The 23,872-nt window shown below is 41.5% G+C and overlaps 1 protein-coding gene across 1 annotated transcript; it reads right to left on the reverse strand.

The window, feature by feature from the left end:
• Positions 1-4,896: 4,896 nt before the first annotated feature.
• Positions 4,897-23,658, reverse strand: LOC117525085 (zinc finger protein 502-like). The gene is made up of 6 exons (XM_034186923.1): positions 23,452-23,658; positions 19,627-19,778; positions 16,728-16,849; positions 16,463-16,646; positions 5,470-6,219; positions 4,897-5,301 (listed from the first exon to the last, which is right to left on the reverse strand). The coding sequence occupies exons 2-6, from the start codon at positions 19,763-19,765 to the stop codon at positions 4,940-4,942; spliced, it is 1,557 nt and encodes a 518-aa protein (XP_034042814.1). The 5' UTR covers positions 19,766-19,778; positions 23,452-23,658; the 3' UTR covers positions 4,897-4,939.
• Between the last annotated feature and the right edge of the window lie 214 nt (positions 23,659-23,872).

Raw genomic sequence — 23,872 nt, forward strand, 5'->3', positions numbered from 1 at the left:
GAAACAGTCTGTCCGCATGAGGACTCCAGCTTTCAGCCACTCAGTGGCCACCATTAATGGATGTATTTAGACTTATGAGTAAACTACAATAAATGTGTGCATAACTTACCTACAACTTGTGTCCTGCATGTGCGGCTGGCATTCGTTGAAAGTTTTTAGCATGCCCCAAATTTTTCAATTTTTCAGCGTATTAGGACGTATATCACTGAGCTTCAACATGCTCTTAACTTATTAAAAAAAAAAAAAAAAAAAACTTACCCTTAACTTATTAGACTTATGCCAGCATTTTTAAATACTGTTAGCATATGCTGGCTAAATCATCAAGGTGTGACAGGGCCTTTAATATCAAGACAACACCTTTACAATTGAAAAAAAAAGGTAACTTCTCTGTAACTACATTGTGTAGTTTTTATTTAACAGAAAGGCGGCATAAAAGTGTAAAAAATGAAGATGTTGAACAGAGCTTTCAGAAAAGCAGTTAAAATTTGCTAAACTGACAAAAATGCGAAACATCAGACAGTACATAAATTGTTAAAATGCTTACATTTTGAGAACAGAAATTGCTCATAATTTTGAATGTGTGTGTGTCAATGAATGAATGAATTTATTTGGCACACACAGACACAAAATAAAATAAACTCACAAAGAAAACAATCCAACAACGTGCCCATGTGTCCGAAAGGACCCCCAACCAAAAAAGTAAAAATGTATACATATGTATATAAAAATATACATATACCCATGATAACTAATACAAAATATAAATTAATCACTGAACTAACATTTCAAAATGCAAACAGCAGTGCACCATGCACAAACCCAAAAACAAAACAAAATCGATAAACCTAATTCACACCATAACAAGTAATTAAATGGTTGTTGTAGAGCCTTTTAAAGCCACCCAATTTACCGAGTGATTTTATGTCCCCCGGGCACAAATTCCAAATATTAACACCTTTAATGGAAACATAATGACTTTTTACAGTAGTTCGAATCTTTGATTTCTGAAATAATAATGTTCCTCACAAATTTGAACTGGAGTCCCTCATTTTGAACAGGTCCTGGACACGTTGTGGCAAAAGTTGATTTTTTATTTTAAACATAATTTGTATTATGCTGTAATCAATCAGGCCCCAAAATTTCAAAATGTGTAAACAGACAAAAATGGATTTGCAGGCTCACGGTATGGTTTGTTACTAATAATTCTTATGGCTTTCTTTTGTAGTAAAAATACTGGATTTGTATTAGTTTTGTAGGTGGTCCCCCAAACTTCAATACAATAGGTAATATATGGAAAAAGTAATGAATAAGGTAACTAATGAGTGTTGGGGGAGGTCTTGTGCTTTATACAAAACGGCAATGGCTTTTGACATTTTCGATTTAACATAATTTATGTTTTCCCAACTCATTTATTGTCAATGAAAACCCCAAGAAATTTAGTTTCATTTACAAGTTCAATTTCAATATCGTGTACTAGTAAATTTATACATAAATTCCTGGCTTTATTTCCAAATATGATACACTTCGTTTTACCAAAATGAAGTGACAATTTAATTGAATCAAACCATTCTTTGAACTTCTGTAATTCCCTCTCCATCATGTCTAGAACCTGTCCCAAATGATCCCCACTACAAAACAGTTGTCCTCAGTAAATAAACTCACAAACTTAAGTTCCTGTGACACATAGCAAGAATGTGCAGGAACCAGCCTGACACGGCAAATATTGCTATAATCAAATGCAGTCGGGAGGAAAAGAAGCGTGGTCAGCAGTGTCGGAAAGCATTCAAATGACCTTGTCCACACCTGCACGATGGCATCCAAAGTACATGTAGACAACAGGTAGATGACACAGACTGCTGTCAGAAAGCCATAAAAGGCACTGAAGACTGCCCAATGTCCAAACATCTGGCAGTCTGGGCAAACACAGGACCGGAGTGGGAGGGCATGCTGTGTTCGTCCCTTTGCACAGGCCCTACCGGTACTGGACACTGAAGTACAACCAAAGTCTGGACCGGACTCACACCATGTTAAAACCAACATGGTGCCGGCTTTGACACTCAGTCATGCAATCACATCTGCCCTCCCCTTCACAGCGCTACTGACCTCAATATACGTGTGCGCGTATACAGAGTTGGACTGATGATGTGATTGCTGTGTGTGTTTACAATGGCTGAATGTGCAGCTATGTGTCCGCTGTGCACACAGCTGCATAGCCAGCTGCTGGCAGTGAGCCATGCTGTCCCATGTGTCAGATGCCAGATATGTCAGAGATGCCAGATGTCAGATATTATCATGATCATTATCATGACGAAGCATGCCACATACATTTCAACAGTTTCTTTGCATTCTGGGTTGGGGGGGGATTTATACTTGGCACATGCAGGTCACACCGGCAGGCTTTGCTGTACCAGATCCATTTCGAGGTTCCCTTGTATGTGCTCAAATTGTTTCGGATCCTGTTTTGCTGCCATCAGAATATGTAAACTGCGGTCAAATGGTCCTCAGATTGCACATGGACTGCCGTCGGATAGGTGTCCTATCTCGACAGCGCCCGGAGGGTTTTGAACATGTGCATCACACTCGGGGCAGCCGGATGATTTTGACCAACTGTTTGGACTCCTGCAGATGGCTGTCAGAACGTTTTCGAACTGCAACTTGTCACTTTTCAGATTTGCACTAATTCATCATTCTGACGCCCTTCTGCGTGATTGTGGCTGTGTGTGACAGGGGTACAAGTGCACTTCAAAAATTCAGAATTTATCCCACTAATATGAAGACGTTTTGATACCTATTGTGCAAATAACTTGCTAACCAATCATGAGCTAAACCTCTGATACCATACAGTAGTGTTCAGAATAATAGTAGTGCTATGTGACTAAAAAGATTAATCCAGGTTTTGAGTATATTTCTTATTGTTACATGGGAAACAAGGTACCAGTAGATTCAGTAGATTCTCACAAATCCAACAAGACCAAGCATTCATGATATGCACACTCTTAAGGCTATGAAATTGGGCTATTAGTAAAAAAAAGTAGAAAAGGGGGTGTTCACAATAATAGTAGCATCTGCTGTTGACGCTACAAACTCAAAACTATTATGTTCAAACTGCTTTTTTAGTAATCCTGTGAATCACTAAACTAGTATTTAGTTGTATAACCACAGTTTTTCATGATTTCTTCACATCTGCGAGGCATTAATTTTGGTGGTTTGGAACCAAGATTTTGCTTGTTTACCAGTGTGCTTGGGGTCATTGTCTTGTTGAAACACCCATTTCAAGGGCATGTCCTCTTCAGCATAAGGCAACATGATCTCTTCAAGTATTCTGACTTATCCAAACTGATCCATGATACCTGGTATGCGATATATAGGCCCAACACCATAGTAGGAGAAATATGCCCATATCATGATGCTTGCACCACCATGCTTCACTGTGAACTGTGGCTCGAATTCAGAGTTTGGGGGTTGTCTCACAAACTGCCCTTGGACCCAAAAAGAACAATTTTACTCTCATCAGTCCACAAAATATTCCTCCATTTCTCTTTAGGCCAGTTGATGTGTTCTTTGGCAAATTGTAACCTCTTCTGCACGTCTTTTATTTAACAGAGGGACTTTGCGGGGGATTCTTGCAAATAAATTAGCTTCACACAGGCGTCTTCTGTCACAGCACTTACAGGTAACTCCAGACTGTCTTTGATCATCCTGGAGCTGATCAATGGGTGAGCCTTTGCCATTCTGGTTATTCTTCTATCCATTTTGATGGCTGTTTTCCGTTTTCTTCCACGCATGTTTTTTTTTGTGTCCATTTTAAAGCATTGGAGATCATTATAGATGAACAGCCTACAATTTTTTGCACCTGAGTATAAGTTTTTCCCTCTCCAATCAACTTTTTAATCAAACTACGCTGTTCTTCTGAACAATGTCTTGAATGTCCCATTTTCCTCAGGCTTTTAAAGAGAAAAGCATGTTCAACAGGTGCTGGCTTCATCCTTAAATAGGGGACACCTGATTCACACCTGTTTGCTCCACAAAACTGACGAACTCACTGACTGAATGCCACACTACTATTATTGTGAACACCCACTTTTCTACTTTTTTTTTTTTTTTACTAATAGCCAATTTCATAGCCTTAAGAGTGTGCATATCATGAATGCTTGGTCTTGTTGGATTTGTGAGAATCTACTGGTACCTTGTTTCCCATGTAACAATAAGAAACATACTCAAAACCTGGATTAACCTTTTTAGTCACATAGCCCTACTATTCTTCTGAACACTACTGTACTTCTATAATTTATCCAATAATGAGGTGTGATCTATGGTATCAAATGCTTTCTGTAAACTGGAAAAAAAACCTATAATATATTGCTTGTTTTCAACTGCATTCATAATATGTTTAACAAAATCAATTACTGCCAATGAAGTAGTATGATTTTTTTCTAAATCCATATTGCTACTCATTTAGAATGTGATGTTCCGATATAAAATCATTTAACCTCTTAATGAAAATAACAAAATGTGTAAATTATATGAGTCTTGGAAATCAAAGTCTTGATTAAAATCAGAGAAACTAATTCAAATTTTTAAATCTGTTACAAAAAAACAGCATGATTAGAATCAAGGATCTGGTTAAAAATGTAATTCTGACAAAATGTAATATGCAAAAACAGCTATCGAACACAGCTCCAAAATGCAGTGATGGCGCTCCCTCAGAAAGCATTGTATCTGAGAGCTCTCTTCAAGATGGTGACTTGGGTGTTGCCTCTGGGTGTTTTGAGGTTTTTCTTCATAAGCCCTGTCGCCCCCACCACCACTGGTATTATACCTCTTCTCTTTATTTCAATGACGATGTTGTTCGTAGATAATTTTTGAGGTCTTTGGATTTTGTGAATTTTTTTTCGCCCCTTTTCAGCATGATTTAGGTTGTTGTGACTAGGGAGTTACATCAATAATTTAGGGTGTTTTTTTTCTGTCCTGTATGAATTCTCATGTGTCTCGTCAAATGGCCCTTTTGTCCAAATCTTTTATCACATTCAGAACACCTAAACGGTTTCTGTCCTGTATGAATTCTTATGTGGATTTTCAGATGGACCTTCTGTCCAAATCTTTCACCACACTCAGCACAGACAAATGGTTTCTGTCCTGTATGAATTATCATGTGCATATTCAGATTGTCCTTTTGTCCAAATCTTTTACCACACTCAGAACAGACAAATGGTTTCTCTCCTGTATGAATTCTCGTGTGTCTGGTCAGGCTGCCCTTTTGTCTAAATCTTTTACCACATTCAGAACAGCCAAATGGTTTCCCTCCTATATGAATTTTCATGTGTATGTCCAGACTGCCCTTAAGACCAAACCTTTTACCACACTCAGAACAGACAAATGGTTTCACTCCAGTATGAATTCTCATGTGCATGTTGAGATGGACTTTTTGTCCAAATCTTTTACCACACTGAGAACAGACAAATGGTTTGCCTCCTGTATGAATTCTCATGTGTTTTGTCAGATTTCCCTTGAGGTGAAATCTTTTACTACACTTAGTACAGCCAAATAGTTTCTCGGCAGTATGAATTCTCATGTGTTTGGTCAGATTTCCCTTTAGTCCAAATTTTTTACCACATTCAGGACAGCCAAATGGTTTCTCTCCTGCATGTCTTCCTTTGTGTTGCATAAAATACTTCATGTGACCACACACCTTTCCACATTCAGAGCAATTAAGTTGATTCTTAGGAATGTTGGAACTGCTTGGACTAACACAGACATTCCTGTTTTTTAGACAATTAAAACCTGAACTCAGGTCTCTGGTCTGATTCCATTCAACGCTGTCATCAGTCTCAGTTTCTGAGCTGTCTGAATTCCCACCATTAGTATCTGATTGTAAAGGACTATTTGGACCTGAGTTGCTGGCTGGTTGTGGTCCTCCATAGTCCTCTCGATAAGCTTGTTCTGTCAGTGTTCTGTGTGTAGATGAACTGCTGGCTGCAGGTTCAGGCTCTGTGCTCTCATCACTCTGGCAGGGGTTGTCCTGTGATGACTGTGGTTTTTCATAATTTTCACTCTTCACAGGAACAGCAGTGAAAGGGATCTTAGCGATGTCAATCTCCAGCTGCTGACTGATGTAGAGTTTTTCTTGTACCTCTTTAATGTCCTCCTGGTCAGCACTCAGGTTACATGCCTGCTGTTCAGGAAGAATTTCTTCTTTGATCACCAACAACTTCTGCATGTCTGCCAAAATTCAATGAAATTGATACAGTTCAGAACAACATACATTAAAAGAAGGACAAAGCTGCAGAGTGAGCTGAGTGCAGTATGTTTTTGCACTGATGGAACTGTTAGAATGGAAATGTACACCAGGGCACGGTTTCATAAAGCAGTCTAATCTTTGAGTCTATTAAACTTATTTTGTCAACTACGGGTAGTTGCCCAACATTATCAATCTAATCTCCATATCACATTGATGGCTAAACTTGTAAATTAGCTGTTACGTTAGTCAGCGATTTTCATGGGAATAGCAGGCTTGCGAGTGCTGTTACCAAGAAACACCTCCAATGTGCGACAGTTTTGTTTACTTCAGAGTTGTGCATTGTCATGAACTATCTAGCCTTTGTTTCGTTAACTGGATTTTTTTAAACATTTACAGACAAATACAAACTGCAGAACAACATGCTTAGCCGTAGGGCTGGGCAATATGACTTACAATTCATATCACGATAAAACTGAATCCCTTTACGGTAACAGTATATATCACGATATAAACTTAAGTGTAAAAGTTATAATGGAAGTGTTTCTGAATGGGTCATATAGTCCCTTTGCAAAGCTAAATCGATTAAAATAAATAAATAAAAAACAACAAGAAAATCAATAACAGATATAATTAATTTTGACTTGTTAGACATGTATTTTTGTGCACTGGAATAATCTCATTTCACCAATCCTGCTTCTGTCCAGCAGGAGGCAGTGTTAGTTTGTCTTCTTTTGGTGGCGTGTTGTCCAGAAAACCTGAGAGACACCACCACGTAGGTTGATTATCCTGATTGGCTCAAGTCGTGGGGTTCCACCAATGATAGAATGGAAACCGTGGTTTTGTTTTTTTTCTGCTCTCCAGCCCTGAGACAGAGCTCTCAGCACAGTTGAATGAGGAAATGTGACTGTTTACTGTGGCTTTCTGCAAATACACGCACAAAATATGACCATAAAATTCACAAAAAAAAAAAAAAACATTGCGGAAATTATTACTCATAATTAAGGATATAGTAGGCCTATTATCATGATTTAAAAACTCCTATAAAGCTTGAAGCGTGCACTTTTAAAACACATTGAAACAGAGAATGAGTCTGCTTAATTGCTTAACTCCAGAAGGTTAAATAACTTATAATTTTACACTCTTACAAGGAGAAGTTTAAATCTGCTGAGGTGGAGATGGAGCCTGTGACAAAAGCACTGACTGCAGCCTTTTCCAGTTGTTCAGAGTCACTAAGGAAGACATGATGTCATCAACAAGCATTACTGCGATTGTTCGGTGGAGTCGAAATCTCTACAGTCGGCAAATTTATACCATGAAACGGTTATATCGTATATATCACCCACTCCCACTTAGCTGTTACCCCAGCAGTTCTTCTTCTACACTTCTGTCAAGACTTTTTGTGTACACAACAATGCTAAGCGTAACAGCGACACCCAGTGGCTAATGTGAGAACTGTCACAAACACATCATGACAGTAGCTGTCTGCTGCAACCATGGCCAAAAACGGGGGGAGGTCTCCTTTTGGAGGAATACGAGCGACACAGGGGTGCTCTTGAGTGTTCCATCAAGTGCTGGTACATGATATCCACCATTTTTTGAGGTAGGACACTTAAGATTTGTCAACTAAAATAAATAACATAAAACTAAAATAGACTACGCGCTTTGTGCAACGGCTAACGTCAAAAAATTAGTCAAACAAGATTAGACTGCTTCATGAAATAGGACCCAGGAATGTTTGTTTCACTCATTCTTGAACTGCAGCGAAACCTTTTCACAACTTTAGTGAATAGCCCAACTGAATCCAGCTCAGGCAAGATTTTTCCCAACAGGACATGACTGTACACAAGTGACATGAACAATCACAGCTGAGTGCAGTGTGAGTTCCTGATAAACAAGCTGGCTGCTCCTCAATTGTTAAGGCACATCATGTTTTTTTCCTTCAGTCCATCCAGCTGTAAACAGGTACAGGCCTCACTGGTATGAAGATACTCATTGCGTGAGGGATGCTGGGAAGGACATCATGACTGCCAATCAGCATAAAGACAGGCAGCGTGATGCCAGTTGGCTGTTCACTTGAACAAAATAAAAATGCTCTGAAACAGCTTATTTCTGTACAAATCTAATATGTTTCTCATATATTTTGTAAATATTAGCAAAGGGTAAAGACAAAGGGTAAACACTCTCCCCCTCTAGCTGCCACCTTATTGTGGTGGGGGAGTTTGCGTACCCGGATGATCCTAGGAGCTATGTTGTCGGGGGCTTTGTGCTCCCTGTAGGGTCTCCCAAGGCAAACAGGTCCTAGGTGACGGGTCAGACTAAGGGCAGTTCAGAACCTCCATGACCAGTAAAAAATCAAGGACCGAGACGTCGCCTGGTATGGCGGAGCCAGGGCCCCACCCTGGAGCCAGGCCTGGGGTTGGTGGCGCCTGGTGGTCGGGCCTTAACCCATGGAGCCCGGCCGGGCTCAGCCCGAAAGAGCGACGTGGGCCTGCCCTCCTGTGGGTTCACCACCTGCAGAGGGGGCCATGGGGGTCGGGTGAAGAGAGGATTGGGTGGCGGTCGAGGGCAGGTGGCCCGGCGGCCCGGTCCATGCTCACAGCCCCTTGCTGTTGGGACATGGAATGTCACCTCGCTAGGGGGGAAGGAGCCTGAGCTTGTGCGGGAGGTTGAGAGATACCGACTAGAGATAGTCGGGTCACCTCCACGCACAGCTTGGGCTCTGGTACCCAACTCCTGGAGAGGGGCTGGATGCTTCATTTTTCTGGCGTTGCCACGGGGAGAGGCGGAGAGCTGGGATCGCATTGCTTATTGCTCCCCAGCTCAGTCGCCATGTGTTGGAGTTCACTCCGGTGAACGAGAGGGTCGCGTCCCTACGCCTTCGGGTCGGGGACAGGTCTCTCACCGTTGTCTCGGCCTACAGGCCGAGCGGCAGTGCAGAGTACCTGACCTTCCTGGAGTCCCTGGGAGGGGTACTAGATAGCGCTCCGACTGGGGACTCCATTGTTATCCTGGGGGATTTCAACGCCCACGTGGGCGGCGACAGTGAGACCTGGAGGGGGGTGATCGGGAAGCACGGCCTCCCCGATCTGAACCCGAGTGGTGTTCAGTTGTTGGACTTCTGTGCTAGTCACAGTTTGTCCATCACGAACACCATGTTCGAGCACAAGGGTGTCCATAAGTGCACATGGCACCAGGACACCCTGAGCCGGAGGTCGATGATCGACTCTGTAGTCGTATCATCTGACCTTCGGCCACGTGTCTCGGACACTCGAGTGAAGAGAGGGGCAGAGCTGTCGACCGATCACCACCTGGTGGTGAGTTGGATCCGCTGGGAGGGGAGAAAGCCGGTCAGACCTGGCAGGCCCAAACGTATCATGAGGGTCTGCTGGGAACGACTGGCGGAACCCTCTGTCAGCAAGGTCTTCAACTCCCACCTCCAGGAGAGCTTCTCACAGATCCAGGGGGAGGTTGGAGACATGGAGTCCGAGTGGACCATGTTCTCCACCTCCATTGTCAATGCGGCCGCTCGTAGCTGTGGTCGCAAGGTCTCTGGTACCTGTCCTGGCGGCAATACCCGAACCTGGTGGTGGACACCGGAAAGTAAGGGATGCTGTCAAGCTGAAGAAGGAGTCCTACTTATCTTTGTTGGTAGGTGGGACCCCAGAGGCAGCTGACAGGTACCGGCAGGCCAAGCGTGCCACAGCCGTGCGGTCGCAGAGGACACACTGGACCAGCTCTACACGCTCCATCGGGTGCTTGAGGGTTCATGGGAGTTCGCCCAACCAGTCCACATGTGTTTTGTGGATCTGGAGAAGGCGTTCGACCGTGTCCCTCGGGGCACCCTGTGGGGAGTGCTCCGGGAGTACGGGGTCTGGGGTCCTTTGCTAAGGGCTATCGGTCCCTGTACGACCGCAGCAGGAGCTGTTTCTAGTGCACGTTGGCCTCTGCCAGGGCTGCCCTTTGTCACCGGTTCTGTTCATTATTTTTATGGACAGAATTTCTAGGCGCGGCCAGGGTGTAGAGGGGGTCTGGTTTGGGAACCACAGAATCTCGTCTCTGCTGTTTGCGGACGATGTGGTTCTGTTGGCTTCGTCAAATCAGGACCTTCAGCGTGCACTGGGGCGGTTTGCAGCCGAGTGTGAAGCGTCTGGGATGAAAATCAGCACATCCAAATCCGAGGCCATGGTTCTCGACCGGAAAAAGGTGCTTTGCCCTCTTCAGGTCGGTGGAGTGTCCTTGCCTCAAGTGGAGGAGTTTAAGTATCTCGGGGTCTTGTTCACGAGTGAGGGACGGAGCGTGAGATCGATAGACGGATCGGTGCAGCATCTGCAGTGATGCGGTCGCTGTATCGGACCGTCGTGGGGAAGAGAGAGCTGAGTAGGGGGGCAAAGCTCTCGATTTACCGATCGATCTACGTTCTGATCCTCACCTATAGTCATGAGAGTTGGCTCATGACTGAAAGAACGAGATCGCGAGTACAAGCGGCCGAGATGAGTTTCCTCCGCAGGGTGGCTGGGCGCTCCCTTAGAGATAGGTTGAGGAGCTTGGTCACTTGGAAGGAGCTCAGAGTCGAGCTGCTGCTCCTCCACGTCGAAAGGAGTCAGTTGAAGTGGCTTGGACATCTTTTCCGGATGCCCCCTGGATGCCTCGCTGGAGAGATGCTCCAGGCACGTCCCACTGGGAGGAGGCTCCGGGGAAGACTCAGGACAAGCTGGAGGGACTACATCTCTCGGCTGGCTTGGGAATGCCTTGGGGTTCCCCCAGGGGAGCTGGGGGAGGTGTGTGTGGATCGAGAGGTCTGGGCGGCTTTGCTTGAGCTGCTGCCCCAGCGACCCAACTCCGGATAAAGCGGAAGAAAATGGATGGATGGGTAAACACTTCTAAATCTAAAAAAGCTATTTCTGAAACCAGATAAAACCTCTGAAATGATTCACAAGATATCTTATGGATGTTTGCGTGCACACCCCGAGAACACGCATTAAGCAAGTGGGTCAAGTCACAGATAGTCTCAAAACCTCAAGCATGCGCACACACACTTCCTCCTACAGTTACTCTGCATGAGGGCATTAGAAGGAAAAGAAAATATTTGCTGTAGAATTCATCCCTGGTAAAAACATTCATGGCCGGATATTTAAATACATTCATCATGGGCATGAATGTCATGCTAATTTGGGGCTCAATTCAATTTTTCAATTTATTTTCATTTATATAGCACCAAATCACAACAGAGTTGCCTCAAGGTGCTTCACACAAGTAAGGTCTAACCTTACTAACCCCCAGCGCAGCAGGGGTAAGGAAAAACTCCCTCTGAGGAAGAAACCTCAAGCAGACCAGACTTAAAGGGGTGACCCTCTGCTTGGGGCATGCTACAGACACAAATTACAGAACAATTCACAAAACGAATATACAGGAAATGCAGTTGGGGCACAGGACAGGAGGGTCTCCAGCACAAATACCACTCCCATCTCTGGATGAAGCTGCACCTTAAACAGAGAGAAAAAACAGAATCAGGCATCAGAAAGACAAGAAATACAGTATAATTTGCCAACATTAAACAACAACAGAAAAACTGACTGTTAATGATATCCTTAAACTGTTCTTTTGCCAGGGTAGAATCAGGAGTTTTTCTACAAAAATGTAGCATGGCACTCTGCCTGCTTCAGAGCATGGTGTCTAAACAACAGAGGGCTCATTCAGATGGCATCCACATCTATGCTGGGGACTTTAACAAAGCATAGCTCATGACTGTTCTACCCAAATTCCACCAGCATGTCAACTGTGGAACCAGGGGGAGAAAACACACTTGATCATGTTTATTCTAACATAAAGCATGCCTACAGAGCTGGATGACCCCTGCCTGTGGTCTTAATGCCTGTGTGGACTATTCATCTTCTTTATATTATGTTGTTTGATTTCCTGTTTTCAGTTTCTTCAGCTTTGTAAAACTTTGCAAATCCTTGTAACTGTAAGAATGGCCTAAGCAGTGGGTCACCCCTTCAAGTCGGGTCTGCTTGAGGTTTCTTCCTCAATATCATCAGAGGGACTTTTTCCTTACCACTGTCGCCTGTGTCCTTGCTCTAGGGGTTGGTAAGATTAGACATTACTTGTGTGAATCACCTTGAGGCAGCTTTTGTTGTGATTTGGCACTGTATAAATGAAAATAAAGCAGGAGTCTGGAATGGCTTTGCCAAAGCCCCAACCTCAACCCTACTGAAAATTTGCCGGCTACACCGAAAGGCCAGGTCCATGCCAGGAAACCAACCAATTTAAATGAATTTTCAATTTTGCCAAGAAGAGTAATCAAATATTTAGCCAGAATTAATGGTGTATGCAGTACAATCATTCTACTCTGACAAATACATCAATATTTACAACTCTAATTCCAATGAAGTTGGGACATTGTGTAAAATGTAAATAAAAACAGAATACAATGATTTGCAAATCCTCTTCAACCTATATTCAACTGAATACACCACAAAGACAAGATATTTAATGTTCAAACTGATAAACTTTATTGCTTTTGTGCAAATATTTGCTCATTTTGAAATGGATGCCTGCAACACGTTTCAAAAAAGCTGGGACAGTGGTATGTTTACCACTGTGTTACATCACCTTTCCTTCTAACAACACTCAATAAGTGTTTGGGAACTGAGGACACTAATTGGTGAAGCTTTGTAGGTGGAATTCTTTCCCATTCTTGCTTGATGTACGACTTCAGTTGTTCAACAGTCCAGGGTCTCCGTTGTCATATTTTGCGCGTCATAATGCACCACACATTTTCAATGGGTGACAGGTCTGGACTGCAGGCAGGCCAGTCCAGTACCCGCACTCTTTTACTACGACGCCACACTGTTGTAACACGTGCAGAATGTGGCTTGGCATTGTCTTGCTGAAATAACCAGGGAAATCCCTGAAAAAGACGTTGCTTGGATGGCAGCATGTGTTGTTCCAAAACCTGGATGTACCTTTCAGCACTGATGGTGCCATCACAGATGTGTAAGTTGCCCATGCCATGGGCACTAACATACCCCCATACCATCACAGATGCTGGCTTTTGAACTTTGCACTGGTAACAATCTGGATGGTCTTTTTCCTCTTTTGTCCGGAGGGCACGGCGTCCATGATTTCCAAAAACAATTTGATATGTGGACTCATCAGGCCACAGCACACTTTTCCACTTTGCGTCTGTCCATTCCAAATGAGCTCAGGCCCAGAGAAGGCAGCGGCGTTTCTGGATGTTGTCGATATATGCCTTTCGCTTTGCATGGTACAGTTTTAACTTGCACTTGTAGATGTGACGAACTGTGTTAACTGACAATGGTTTTCTGAAGTGTTCTTAATGCAGTGCCGCCTGAGGGATCGAAGGTCACAGGCATTCAATGTTGGTTTTTGGCCTTGCCGCTTACGTGTAGAAAGTTGTCCAGATTCTGTGAATCTTCCGATTATATTATGGACTGTAGATGATAGAATCCCTAAATTCCTTGCAACTGAATGTTGAGAAACATTGTTCTTAAACTGTTGGACTAATTTTTCATGCAGTTGTTCACAAAGTGGTGATCCTCGCCCCATTTTTGCTTGTGAACAGCTAAGCCTTTTGGGGATGCTCCTTTTGTACCCAATCATGACACTCACCTGTTTCCAATTAACCTGTTCACCTGTGGAATGTTCCAAACAGGTGTTCTTTGAGCATTCATCAACTTTCCCAGTCTTTTGTTGCCCCTGTCCAAGCTTTTTTGAAATGTGTTGTAGGCATCCATTTCAAAATGAGCAAATATTTGCACAAAAACAAAATAAAGTTTATCAGTTTGAACATTAAATATCTTGTCTTTGTGGTGTATTCAATTGAATATGGGTTGAAGAGGATTTGCAAGTAATTGTATTGTTTTTATTTACATTTCATACAACGTCCCAACTTCATTGGAACTGGGGTTGTAGTAGATCCTCATTTTGCAGAAATAACAGCCTCTAAACACTTCCTATAGCTTCCAATGAGAGTCTGGATTCTGGTTGAAGGTATTTTGGACCATTCTTCTTTACAAAACATCTCAGGTTTGTTGGTTTCCGAGCATGGCAGCCGCTTAAAATCACACTACAGATTTTCAATAATATTCAGGTCTGGGGACTGATGGCCATTCCAGAATGCTGTTCCTGTTCCTCTGCATGAATGCCTTAGTAGATTTTGCGCAGTGTTTAGGGTCATTGTCTTGTTGAAAAATCCAGCCCCGGCGCAACTTCAACTTTGTCACTGATTCATGAACATTGTTCTTAAGAATCTGCTGATATTGACTGGAATCCATGTGACCCTCAACTTTAACAAGATTCCCAGTACCTGCACTGGCCACACAGCCCAGCACCATGATGGAACCACCTCCAAATTCTACTGCAGGTAGCAAGTGTTTTTCTTGGAATGTCGTGTTCTTTTTCAGCCATGCATACCACCCCTTGTTATGTCCAAATAACTCCATTTTAGTTTCATCAGTCCACAGCACCTTATTCCAAAATGAAGCTGGCTTGTCCAAATGTGCTTTAGCATACCTCAAGCGACTTTTTGTGGCATGTACACAGAAAAGGCTTCCTCTGCATTACAGCATCATACAGCATCTCTTTGTGCAAAGTGCGCTGTATAGTTGAACAATGCACAGAGACACCATCTGCAGCAAGATCATGTTGTAGGTCTTTGCAGCAGGTCTGTGGCTTGACTATTACTGTTCTCACCATCCTTCGCTTCAGCTTATCTGAGATTTTTCTTGGCCTGCCACTTCGGACCTTAACTAGTTATGTGCCTGCGGTCTTCCATTTCTTCACTGTGTACCTCACAGTGAAAGTGACAGCTGAAATCTCTGAGCTAGCTTTTTGTATCCATCCCCTAAACCATGATGTTGAACAATCTTTTGTTTTCAGGTCATTTGAGAGGTGTATATATATATATATATATATATATATATATATATATATATATATATATATATATATATATATATATATATATATATCATGGTTCTCCCGAGACAATGGAACAACGGCGTTGCGCCATTATACTGTGCCGTGCTCTGATGTGTTTTTAATGCAGCCAGGCTGTTTGTGCTGAACGGGCTGCTGCCTGCTATCCCCTCCCCTGCCGGCAGTGAGCCAATCAGAGCCACATGCACTTAATCAACGATCATCTTCACCACACAGCTTCAGTGAAACAATAAAGTGTGAAAAACTGATTCAGAAAGTTTTTCCATCCAGGGTTTCATCTTTAAAAGAGCAAACTTACTTCTTTACTTTTTCCAGAAGTATTTTTTTCGTTTTCTTTTAATTATTGTTGTTTATGCACCAATGACAACAGATCAAATTACTTGTGAGAACTTACTCTGCAATAAATTTTATTCTGATTTGACAATCAAATCAGTCCAGCCAGTCAATCCCACTCCCACTGAAACTTTCCCCCACTCTTAGGAAAATTCCAGTGACTGCAGGGAAAGCTCTGCTGACTGTGGGGAAAGCCCCAGTGGCAGCTGGGAAAGACTGCAGGCTGGGATCCTTTCGGGGGCATGTAAGACCAAATGGAACGTAATAGGCCAAGGCTGTGTCTGGGGTAGTATTTGTCTAGCTTGCCTGGGAGGGTTTTCCAGTAGCTATGTCCCTTTGTTGACTTAGTGGGGGCTCCCTGTGTGCAATCCCACTCAGAAATGTTAAAAAGAAAAAAACTGAACTGTCAACATGACAGCAAAGACTCTGCCTGTCTTACTGGATTAAAGGTACAGTGTCTCATTTTTGAAGAAGAGAGCGTTATGTCCATCAAACATTAATGTGTTTTTAAACTTTTAAATGTTATTTATTTTATTAACTTCAACAGAAACATGCAAAAACGAACTTTGATATTATAACATAAGTGTCATTTTTTGTCTATTATTCTTGCTTTCAATGCATCTAAAACCAGTCAAAATGACTTGCAACACGCGCTGCCTCGGGTGAGGCGCTATACTACTAAAATGTCTCTTTCTCTCTCTCTCTCTCTCTCTCTCTCTCTCTCTCTCTCTCTCTCTCTCTCTCTCTCTCTCTCTCTATATATATATATATATATATATATATACACACACGAGTACACACACACACACATTTTTTATTTTTTATAATTGTCAAGCTTTCAAGCATTTGTTTTCACCTTTCAAACTTAGGTATTACACTGAATCCATATATGACATCATTGTAAAGTGTGAGAAGAGTCAGAACTCTTACCATCAGCATTTGGTTGTAAATCTGAGCTGTTGGTTGGTTGGAATCTTCCACAGTCATCTCCATCAGCTTCTGTTTTCATTTTTCTAAGTTCAGTCGAGTTGGTGGAAAGACGCGTCACTTCTCTGCTCTCATCTCTTTGACTTTGATGAAGCTGTGATGACTGTGGTTTTTCTTCACCTTCACTCTTCACACAGACAACAGTGAAAGGGAACTTAGTGATATCAGCTTCCTCCAGCCCATGAAGCTGCTTTCTCTCCTGACTTACCCAAAGTTCCCCCTGTTCCTCTTTAATGTTTGGAGCCTCTGAGTTCTTTTGGTCCAGACTCTGATTCCTTTCATGCTGCTTTGGCAGAACATCATCTTTACTCACTAACAGCTGCTGCATGTCTGCAAGAATGAATAAAATCATCACCAATATTCATTATAAGACATTAGTGTTTGTAACCCGACTACAACATGTTACTGTTCTGAGAAATTCAGGTCTGGGATCATGTGCACCAGAACTGCACTGGGTCCAGTTTAAATGGACTGCTATGAGCTGTCGGTTGGCTTTAAGTAGAATGTTGTAGGCTGATCGGGAAGGGTGGATGGGGGTCACACACGCACACCACGTTCACTCACGCGCTACATACTATCTGTCTTGCAAGAACAAATTGCACATATGTGTTTTTATGTATATAAATGGTTCTGCCAGTGTGGCATTTACCATTACTATATATGCAGACAGGGGCCAAAAAAAGGACTGCTTTTATACTGCACTCTTCTGCTCAAAGCACCAGCTTCACATACTGATGTCTGCATGCTGCCAAGCAAGGTGCTCAATGGTACACCAGGAGGAACTTGGGGGATTGATGTCCTTCCGTAAAGCCTTCATGATTATCTGGTCTGACAGGGATTTCAACCAAGGATCATCTCATCTCAAGTCCAACCCTTTAATCCATAGACCATCACCTGCCTCTTTTGGTTAGCAATCAATAAAATAAAACCATAACGCATCACACCTAAAACAACCATCTAGATATGTAGGCACATCTGTGGCCTTTTCTAGTTGTTGGTGGAGCCCCGCCGATAAGGTTTTTTTTTTTTTTTAATACTGACACAATACCAGTATTAGCAAGTAAAAAAAAGGATGACACCGATATACCTGCTGATACCTACATATAGAAAATTAGCAACGATTATGAACATTTCATTATTAAACCCTCATGAAACAGAAATGTAATTGAGGTTTGATGTTTTACAGTTTAAACATGAACTTTATTCTAAATAACTATGAACCATCAACGTGCATCACACCACCATCACACTGCCTTCATGCAGACTAGCAGTCACCATGTCATATCGCTCAGCATTTACACAAAATAGGCTTGTCTATTTTGACTCCACCTCGCCAGTGACATTGAGACCACTTTTCTGTTGTTGATGTAAAACACCCATTCAGATTGAAAATTAGTGGCAATTGATTGCGTTTCTCTGTCTCTTGTAGCGAATGTGACCAAAGAGTGATGAATATTCCAGCTCTGATCGACAGCATTGCAAACAATGCCAATACTGATATGTTAATGAAAGGATCATATCAGCGAGTATTACTGAACAATCAGTATATCAGTCACGCTCTAGCTGTTGGTGTCCTCAACAATGGCTCTGTACGATAGATCGTGCTCAAGAGTCACCGTACAGTTTGTGTTTCTTAATGAGTGCTTTTTCCCCCCACCCACATTTATTATATTGTATCAACTGTTTCTGATTTGGGGTTGTAAAAAAAACAAAAACTAAAGATTAACTACATATATAAAACTTTATAAGCTGTGTTATCTTAAATAAATGTTAAACATGGTTTGCAGTTCCAGATTAATTTTATTTGTGGGAGGTGGGACAAAAATGGCCATTTTGATGGTAAAGGTTGCAGACCCCTGCACTCAAGAATATTCATCATTACGTAAATATTATTTTAAAGTTCTTTGGTGTTAGAAGGTAAAGGAAATTTCAAAAGTTAGTAAATGTTTTTATGGTAGGTTGATTTTAAATTGTGAGAGCTGAATTTCGACTGGACTGAATAGACAGAAAGAGCTTGTAAAGAGACGATGCAATATTTTGTTTGGTAGTCTTATTTGAGAAATCAACATCCAGTTATCTTGGGGGGGGGGGGGGGGGCATACAAAATATTATGTTTTTTAGACATTGCAATAAAAGATGGAATGTTGGAATACTTTTAACAACTATCATACCGAATGCGAATGCGCTGAAAATTTAATTTTCATAAAAAAGTCCTGAAAGGGTAAGATGTAGGGCTCTATATCGTGTCCCAAAAAATTTATACAATATGCTACGTATTGTACACCTGATACTCAACACGTATTACGATATCGATACTTATGTGCCTGATACTACTTATATGAATTTTGTTGAAATGCATGCATACATTTTAGTGTGTGTAACACAGTTTTATAATGTGTGTTGTGGAAATATTTTCTTTTGCAAATTTTCACTTTTTCTGTGCCTTTACCCCATCCCAAATTGACTTCACACCAAGTTTGTTTGATAACATTACTAATCCCAAGAGCCTTAATCATTTTCATATTTATAGCTTCCCTAACCCAAACTGACCTGATTTTAAAGCTAGAACCCTAAGCAGACCGTTATGCCCTAGCTTAGACAATGCTTGAAAAAAAGGAAGGAAAAAACCCATATTGCTTCACATCCCACTTTAGTTCTGCAGAAAAGTTAAATTACGTAATTCTAAGTAAAAATATTTTTATATGGCACATCAATTCCACTTAGTACAGAATTGTAGTAAAACATAGCTTTATTCTGTCAATTATATATGTTAATCACATTCCAAAGTTCAGGTAAAATGCCAAATATTAGGACTGTATCTTGAAAACTTTACAGTTACAGCCTTTACAATATATTTACAGTGATTATATACATAGTTTGAATATCTTTCTTACTGAAAGAGTTGGTAAAACATCTCTTATTTACCTCGTAAATTGATTTTGAGTGATCTATTTAATGTTTTACACTGGTTTACAGAAATAAAGGTGAGTTTGGTATTCCTTGCATTGCTGTTTGCTGATAATACATGTCTGTGCTTGTTGCTTCACAGTAGATGACATCATGTGGGATGGGATGTGACAAGAAGCATGAAGTATCGTTCACATTGCCTTTTCGGGCTGTGCCCGGTTGGGCTCCGTGGCAAGCCAAGCCACCAGGCACTCGCTGATGGGCCCTACCTCCAGGCCTGGCTCCAGATGGGGGGGCCCTGGGCGTCCTCCGGGCCAGGTCACATTTTCTCTGCGTCATTTTGTCACGGTGTCTTTGATCAAAATAAATAAAAATGACAACAAAATTAATAAATAAATAAATAAAAACAGATATAATGTAATTTTGAAAACATTTATTGTGCAGATCTCAAAACTACTGGTACAATTTGACGGAAGGTACATCTAAGATGCAAGCCGAGATTTGATGTTTTGGTGAAAGAATTAAATAAATTTATGATCAGCGGCTGAAGTTTCATCTCTTGAACAGTCGATGGCACACCCACTCTGAATACATGAAGTGCTTTCAGGACGGTCACTTCCTCATTTTCAAAACTCAACACAAAACCACCAAAATATTTTATAAAAAATACTTAATTTACTCATATTTGAAGTCAGTCTGGGTAAATTGACGTTACATGGCAGATTTTGTCTTTCTAATCCGGTTTAAAAAAGCCTTGCGTTATTTAACGTGGCACTTTCTCAAATGTTTGATTCAGGTCACGACGGAGCGTTTGCCTTCCCACAGTGCATCACCTGAAATAAATAAACAATGGCTTTGCAAATATCAGTGATAGAACAGGCGTCTCACAAACTTACATGAACAGTAGTGAGAGTCAGTCAACGGCTCAGAACACCCCTGCCGCAGCAAACTGGTTCTCACACACACACACACACACATACACATACACACACACACACACACACAGCAGCTTCACAAAGGAGTTTTCCTGGATCGAAAAACTTTGCAACCGTTATTGCAATTAGTTGGTGGAGTCCAAATCTCTACCGTCGGCCAAAATTATACCAAGTACTGGATATGGATAAACTGGCTAAACTGCGCAGGCCTACAGGGAGCTCATTATTAAGGGAAGGTGATGGTCTAGTGGTTAAGCATTGGGCTTGAGACCAGAGGATCCTCGGTTCAAATCCCATCCTGACTGGAAAATCCCTAAGGGTCCTTGAGCAAGCCCTTGGGCTTAGTTGCTGCCAGTGTGTAGTGGGCACCTTGCATGGCAGCAGCCTGACATCGGGGTGAATGTGAGGCATCGATGTGTAAAGCGCTTTGAGCATCTGATGCAGATGGAAAAACGCTATATAAATGCAGTTCATTTATTAACATGCAAAGTTGGTAGAAAACACTGTTTTCATGATAAAGGAAAAATTCACAAATATTTCCAAAGGCTGTAACTTCAAATATTTGCAAGATACAGACTTAATATTTGGCATTTCATCATAACTTTGTAACAGGAATAACATATCAAACTGACAGAACAGAACTGAGGGGGTGACTTGGGAGCCTCTGGGTGATTTGAGATGGAATGACCCTCATGCTAACAGCCAGATGATGTGCACAGACTTTGAAAAGAAATAAAGCATGAACTTGCTTGTAAAACAACACGGGTGTGCTATTCATTTGTGCTATTCAACCGTGTTACAGATCAAATATCTTTCTTTCCACTCAGTGAAAAACAATGACTTATTACTAAAAAGAATGAATGTCTAAAAAGAAGAATGAAAGAAAGAATGAATATTTCTGCTGCAATAAAAAGTGAAGGCGAGATTGGGCATCACTGCTTCATACCTGGGCAGCACAGTGGCTTAGTAGTTGGCACTGTTGCCTAACAGCAAGAAGGTCACGGGGTCGCTTCCCACCTGGTCCTTTCTGTGTAGAGTTTATATGTTTTCTCCATGTTCGCGTGATTCCCTCTGTGTGCTCCAGATTCCTCCCACCTCCAAAGACATGCAGGTTAGATGTCACTGTAAATTCACCGTAGATGTGCGTGTGAGTGAATGTGTTTGTCCGTCTATGTGTGGTCCTGCGATAGACTAGCGTAATGTCCAGGGTGTACCCCACCTCATGCCCTATGATTGCTGGCATAAGCTCCAGCATGAATGGAGTAAGCAGGTATAGAATATAACACAACGCTAAAATACACTCAGGCCTATGAACATAAAAATAGGAAACAGAATGTGACCTTTAGGCCCATTAAAATAGGTCAAGGTTAGCCATCTTCAAACTTGTCCAAGGTTTGTATCCCAAGAATACTCCCTGTGAAACTGAAGACCATGGCAGCAATAGGACTGGATTTATGCTGAGCACGGACGGACAGATGCAAAGTCTTCGCCATACCCGATGGCCACATTTTGGCCTTGGATAAAAATGAAGGAATAAATGTTTTATAGCTCTGTCAATTTTAAAACGAGGGGATGTTTCACCCGATAAAGAGATCAAGAGCGGTAATAAGAGGATTTTTTTCTAAAACAACATCACTGTAACACAGTGATGATAAAAGGGCGTTCTGTCATATCAAAAGCTTTGCATAAACCCAGGAAAATAATAAAGCATCATCATCATCAGTGCTGGGCAGCATGACGGCTTAATGGTTAGCACTGTAAACTCACAGACAGAAGGTTCCAGGTTCACTTCCTTTCTGTGTGGAGTTCATATGTTCTTTGGCTTTTAACTGAATATTTTTGGGCTGCAGACAAAACGAGACATTTGGATGCTTCGTCTTAGGCTCTTTGAACACTGATTAACATTTTTCACCATTTTTGACATTTGTAGACCTAACAACTAACCGAGAAAATAATTGATCAAATAAAGAAAACAACTTGGTTTCAACTCTAACTACAGCTGAACTATTCATGATTTTTATCATCTTCAAACACAGCTGGTGTCATTTGTAATCATGTGTAAACAGCGTGTGTCTAAAATAAAGTTTAGTGAACAAACCTGCTCTGTTTCAGCAAACTTCGGTTACCAGTCACATCGAACTGGATCACAGAACATCACAGCAACATCTCTTCATTTAAGCCCAGGAGAAAGAGTCGCCTGTTTTTAACCGGTTAGCAAATTATAAATAGCGTAACACAATTTCCGTGTTAATTGCAAACCAAACGTTCAAATGCGGCATATTTACCCATTAGTCCATATTCCACTTTTGAACGTGTTTTGCTACTTTCTAGTCATAACGTCCACAAGCCAAAAAGACCACAGCCAAAACATCCAAATGCCAAAATGCCCACAAATACACCAAAACGTCCACAAATTTAAGCCAAAACATCCACGAGATGTGTTAAAATGACTGTCACTGAACCCCTTCCATGTCCCAACAGCTCATCTCACCTGCAACATGAGAAATGCTAAATCTATTGTAACTAAATACAGTCCTAATAATTTATAATACATTATATTACATTATGTATTATATATATATTTTTAAATTTTGACTCAAAATAATAGTTGTTTTATTTGATGTATTTCCACAGGTCACTATTTTCTCAAAATTCTATAATTTCTACATACCTTATGTGATAAGGTAACAAATAATTTAACAAATACATACAAATAATATAATATTTATTTTATATTCTATTACCAGTAAATTGTGGATGTTTTGATTTGTGGACAGTTTCGTGTGTGGACCTTTTGGCCGTGGACTTTTGGACCTTATAATCAGCTCCAGCGTTGCTTTAATCTTGTAAAGTTAAACGTTCGTCGGGCTCGTCTTTCGGGAACCTTTGAAGGCTTTCGAGAGCACGAAGACACGGAAACAGCAGCGAAACAACATCATAACATTAAACCGGAGCCATCGACTGGTTCCTCGTACATTTAGGGGTTTGTGTACCAGTGTAGTCATGTCTTTTACAGTAAAAATTAATTTCCGATGTTGTTTTAGTGTTGTTGTGGGGTGATACGAGTTGACCTGCTAGTATGCTAGTTACCCGAACTTCAGACATCAGCATCCTGCACGGTGACTCGTTCCTTCTCTTTTTTTTTTTTTTTTTTTTTTTTTTTTTTTTAACAACTGATTTCTTCTTGGTCCTCTGGTTTGATTTTTTTTCAAAATAACTCATTAGCAACACGTAACCGCTGTTTCAACACCCTTGTCAGCTGTTGGACTTTTTCCGCTAACTTCTTTGTTCTTCCGGTTTATTGTGAGTTTTTGCGGATCTGGGCATAGACATTTTAAAGAGTAGACGCCGCATTGGGTGCTGAGGCGCAAGAGATGCGGCCGCCATCTTGGGCCGGTCATCATAGCGATTCCATCACAAGGCACACTGACGGTTGAAAGATAAAGATAAACTTTATTGATCTCACAGAGGAGAAATTCATATGTTACGTCAGCTCTTAAAAAACACACAA

This window comes from Thalassophryne amazonica, chromosome 14 (genome assembly GCF_902500255.1).
Source record: "Thalassophryne amazonica chromosome 14, fThaAma1.1, whole genome shotgun sequence".
Taxonomy (NCBI): Eukaryota; Metazoa; Chordata; class Actinopteri; order Batrachoidiformes; family Batrachoididae; genus Thalassophryne; species Thalassophryne amazonica.

What these genes read in the sequence shown, in the direction of transcription:
- LOC117525085 (XM_034186923.1), bottom strand. Translation starts at nt 19,765, where the DNA reads ATGACGCAGAGAAAATGTGACCTGGCCCGGAGGACGCCCAGGGCCCCC. An exon ending in ACCGGGCACAGCCCGAAAAG is followed by an intron (nt 16,850 to 19,626) that starts GCAATGTGAACG and finishes TCATTCTTGCAG; the next exon opens with ACATGCAGCAGCTGTTAGTG. An exon ending in CATGAGAATTCATACAGGAG is followed by an intron (nt 5,302 to 5,469) that starts GCAAACCATTTG and finishes TTCATATAGGAG; the next exon opens with GGAAACCATTTGGCTGTTCT.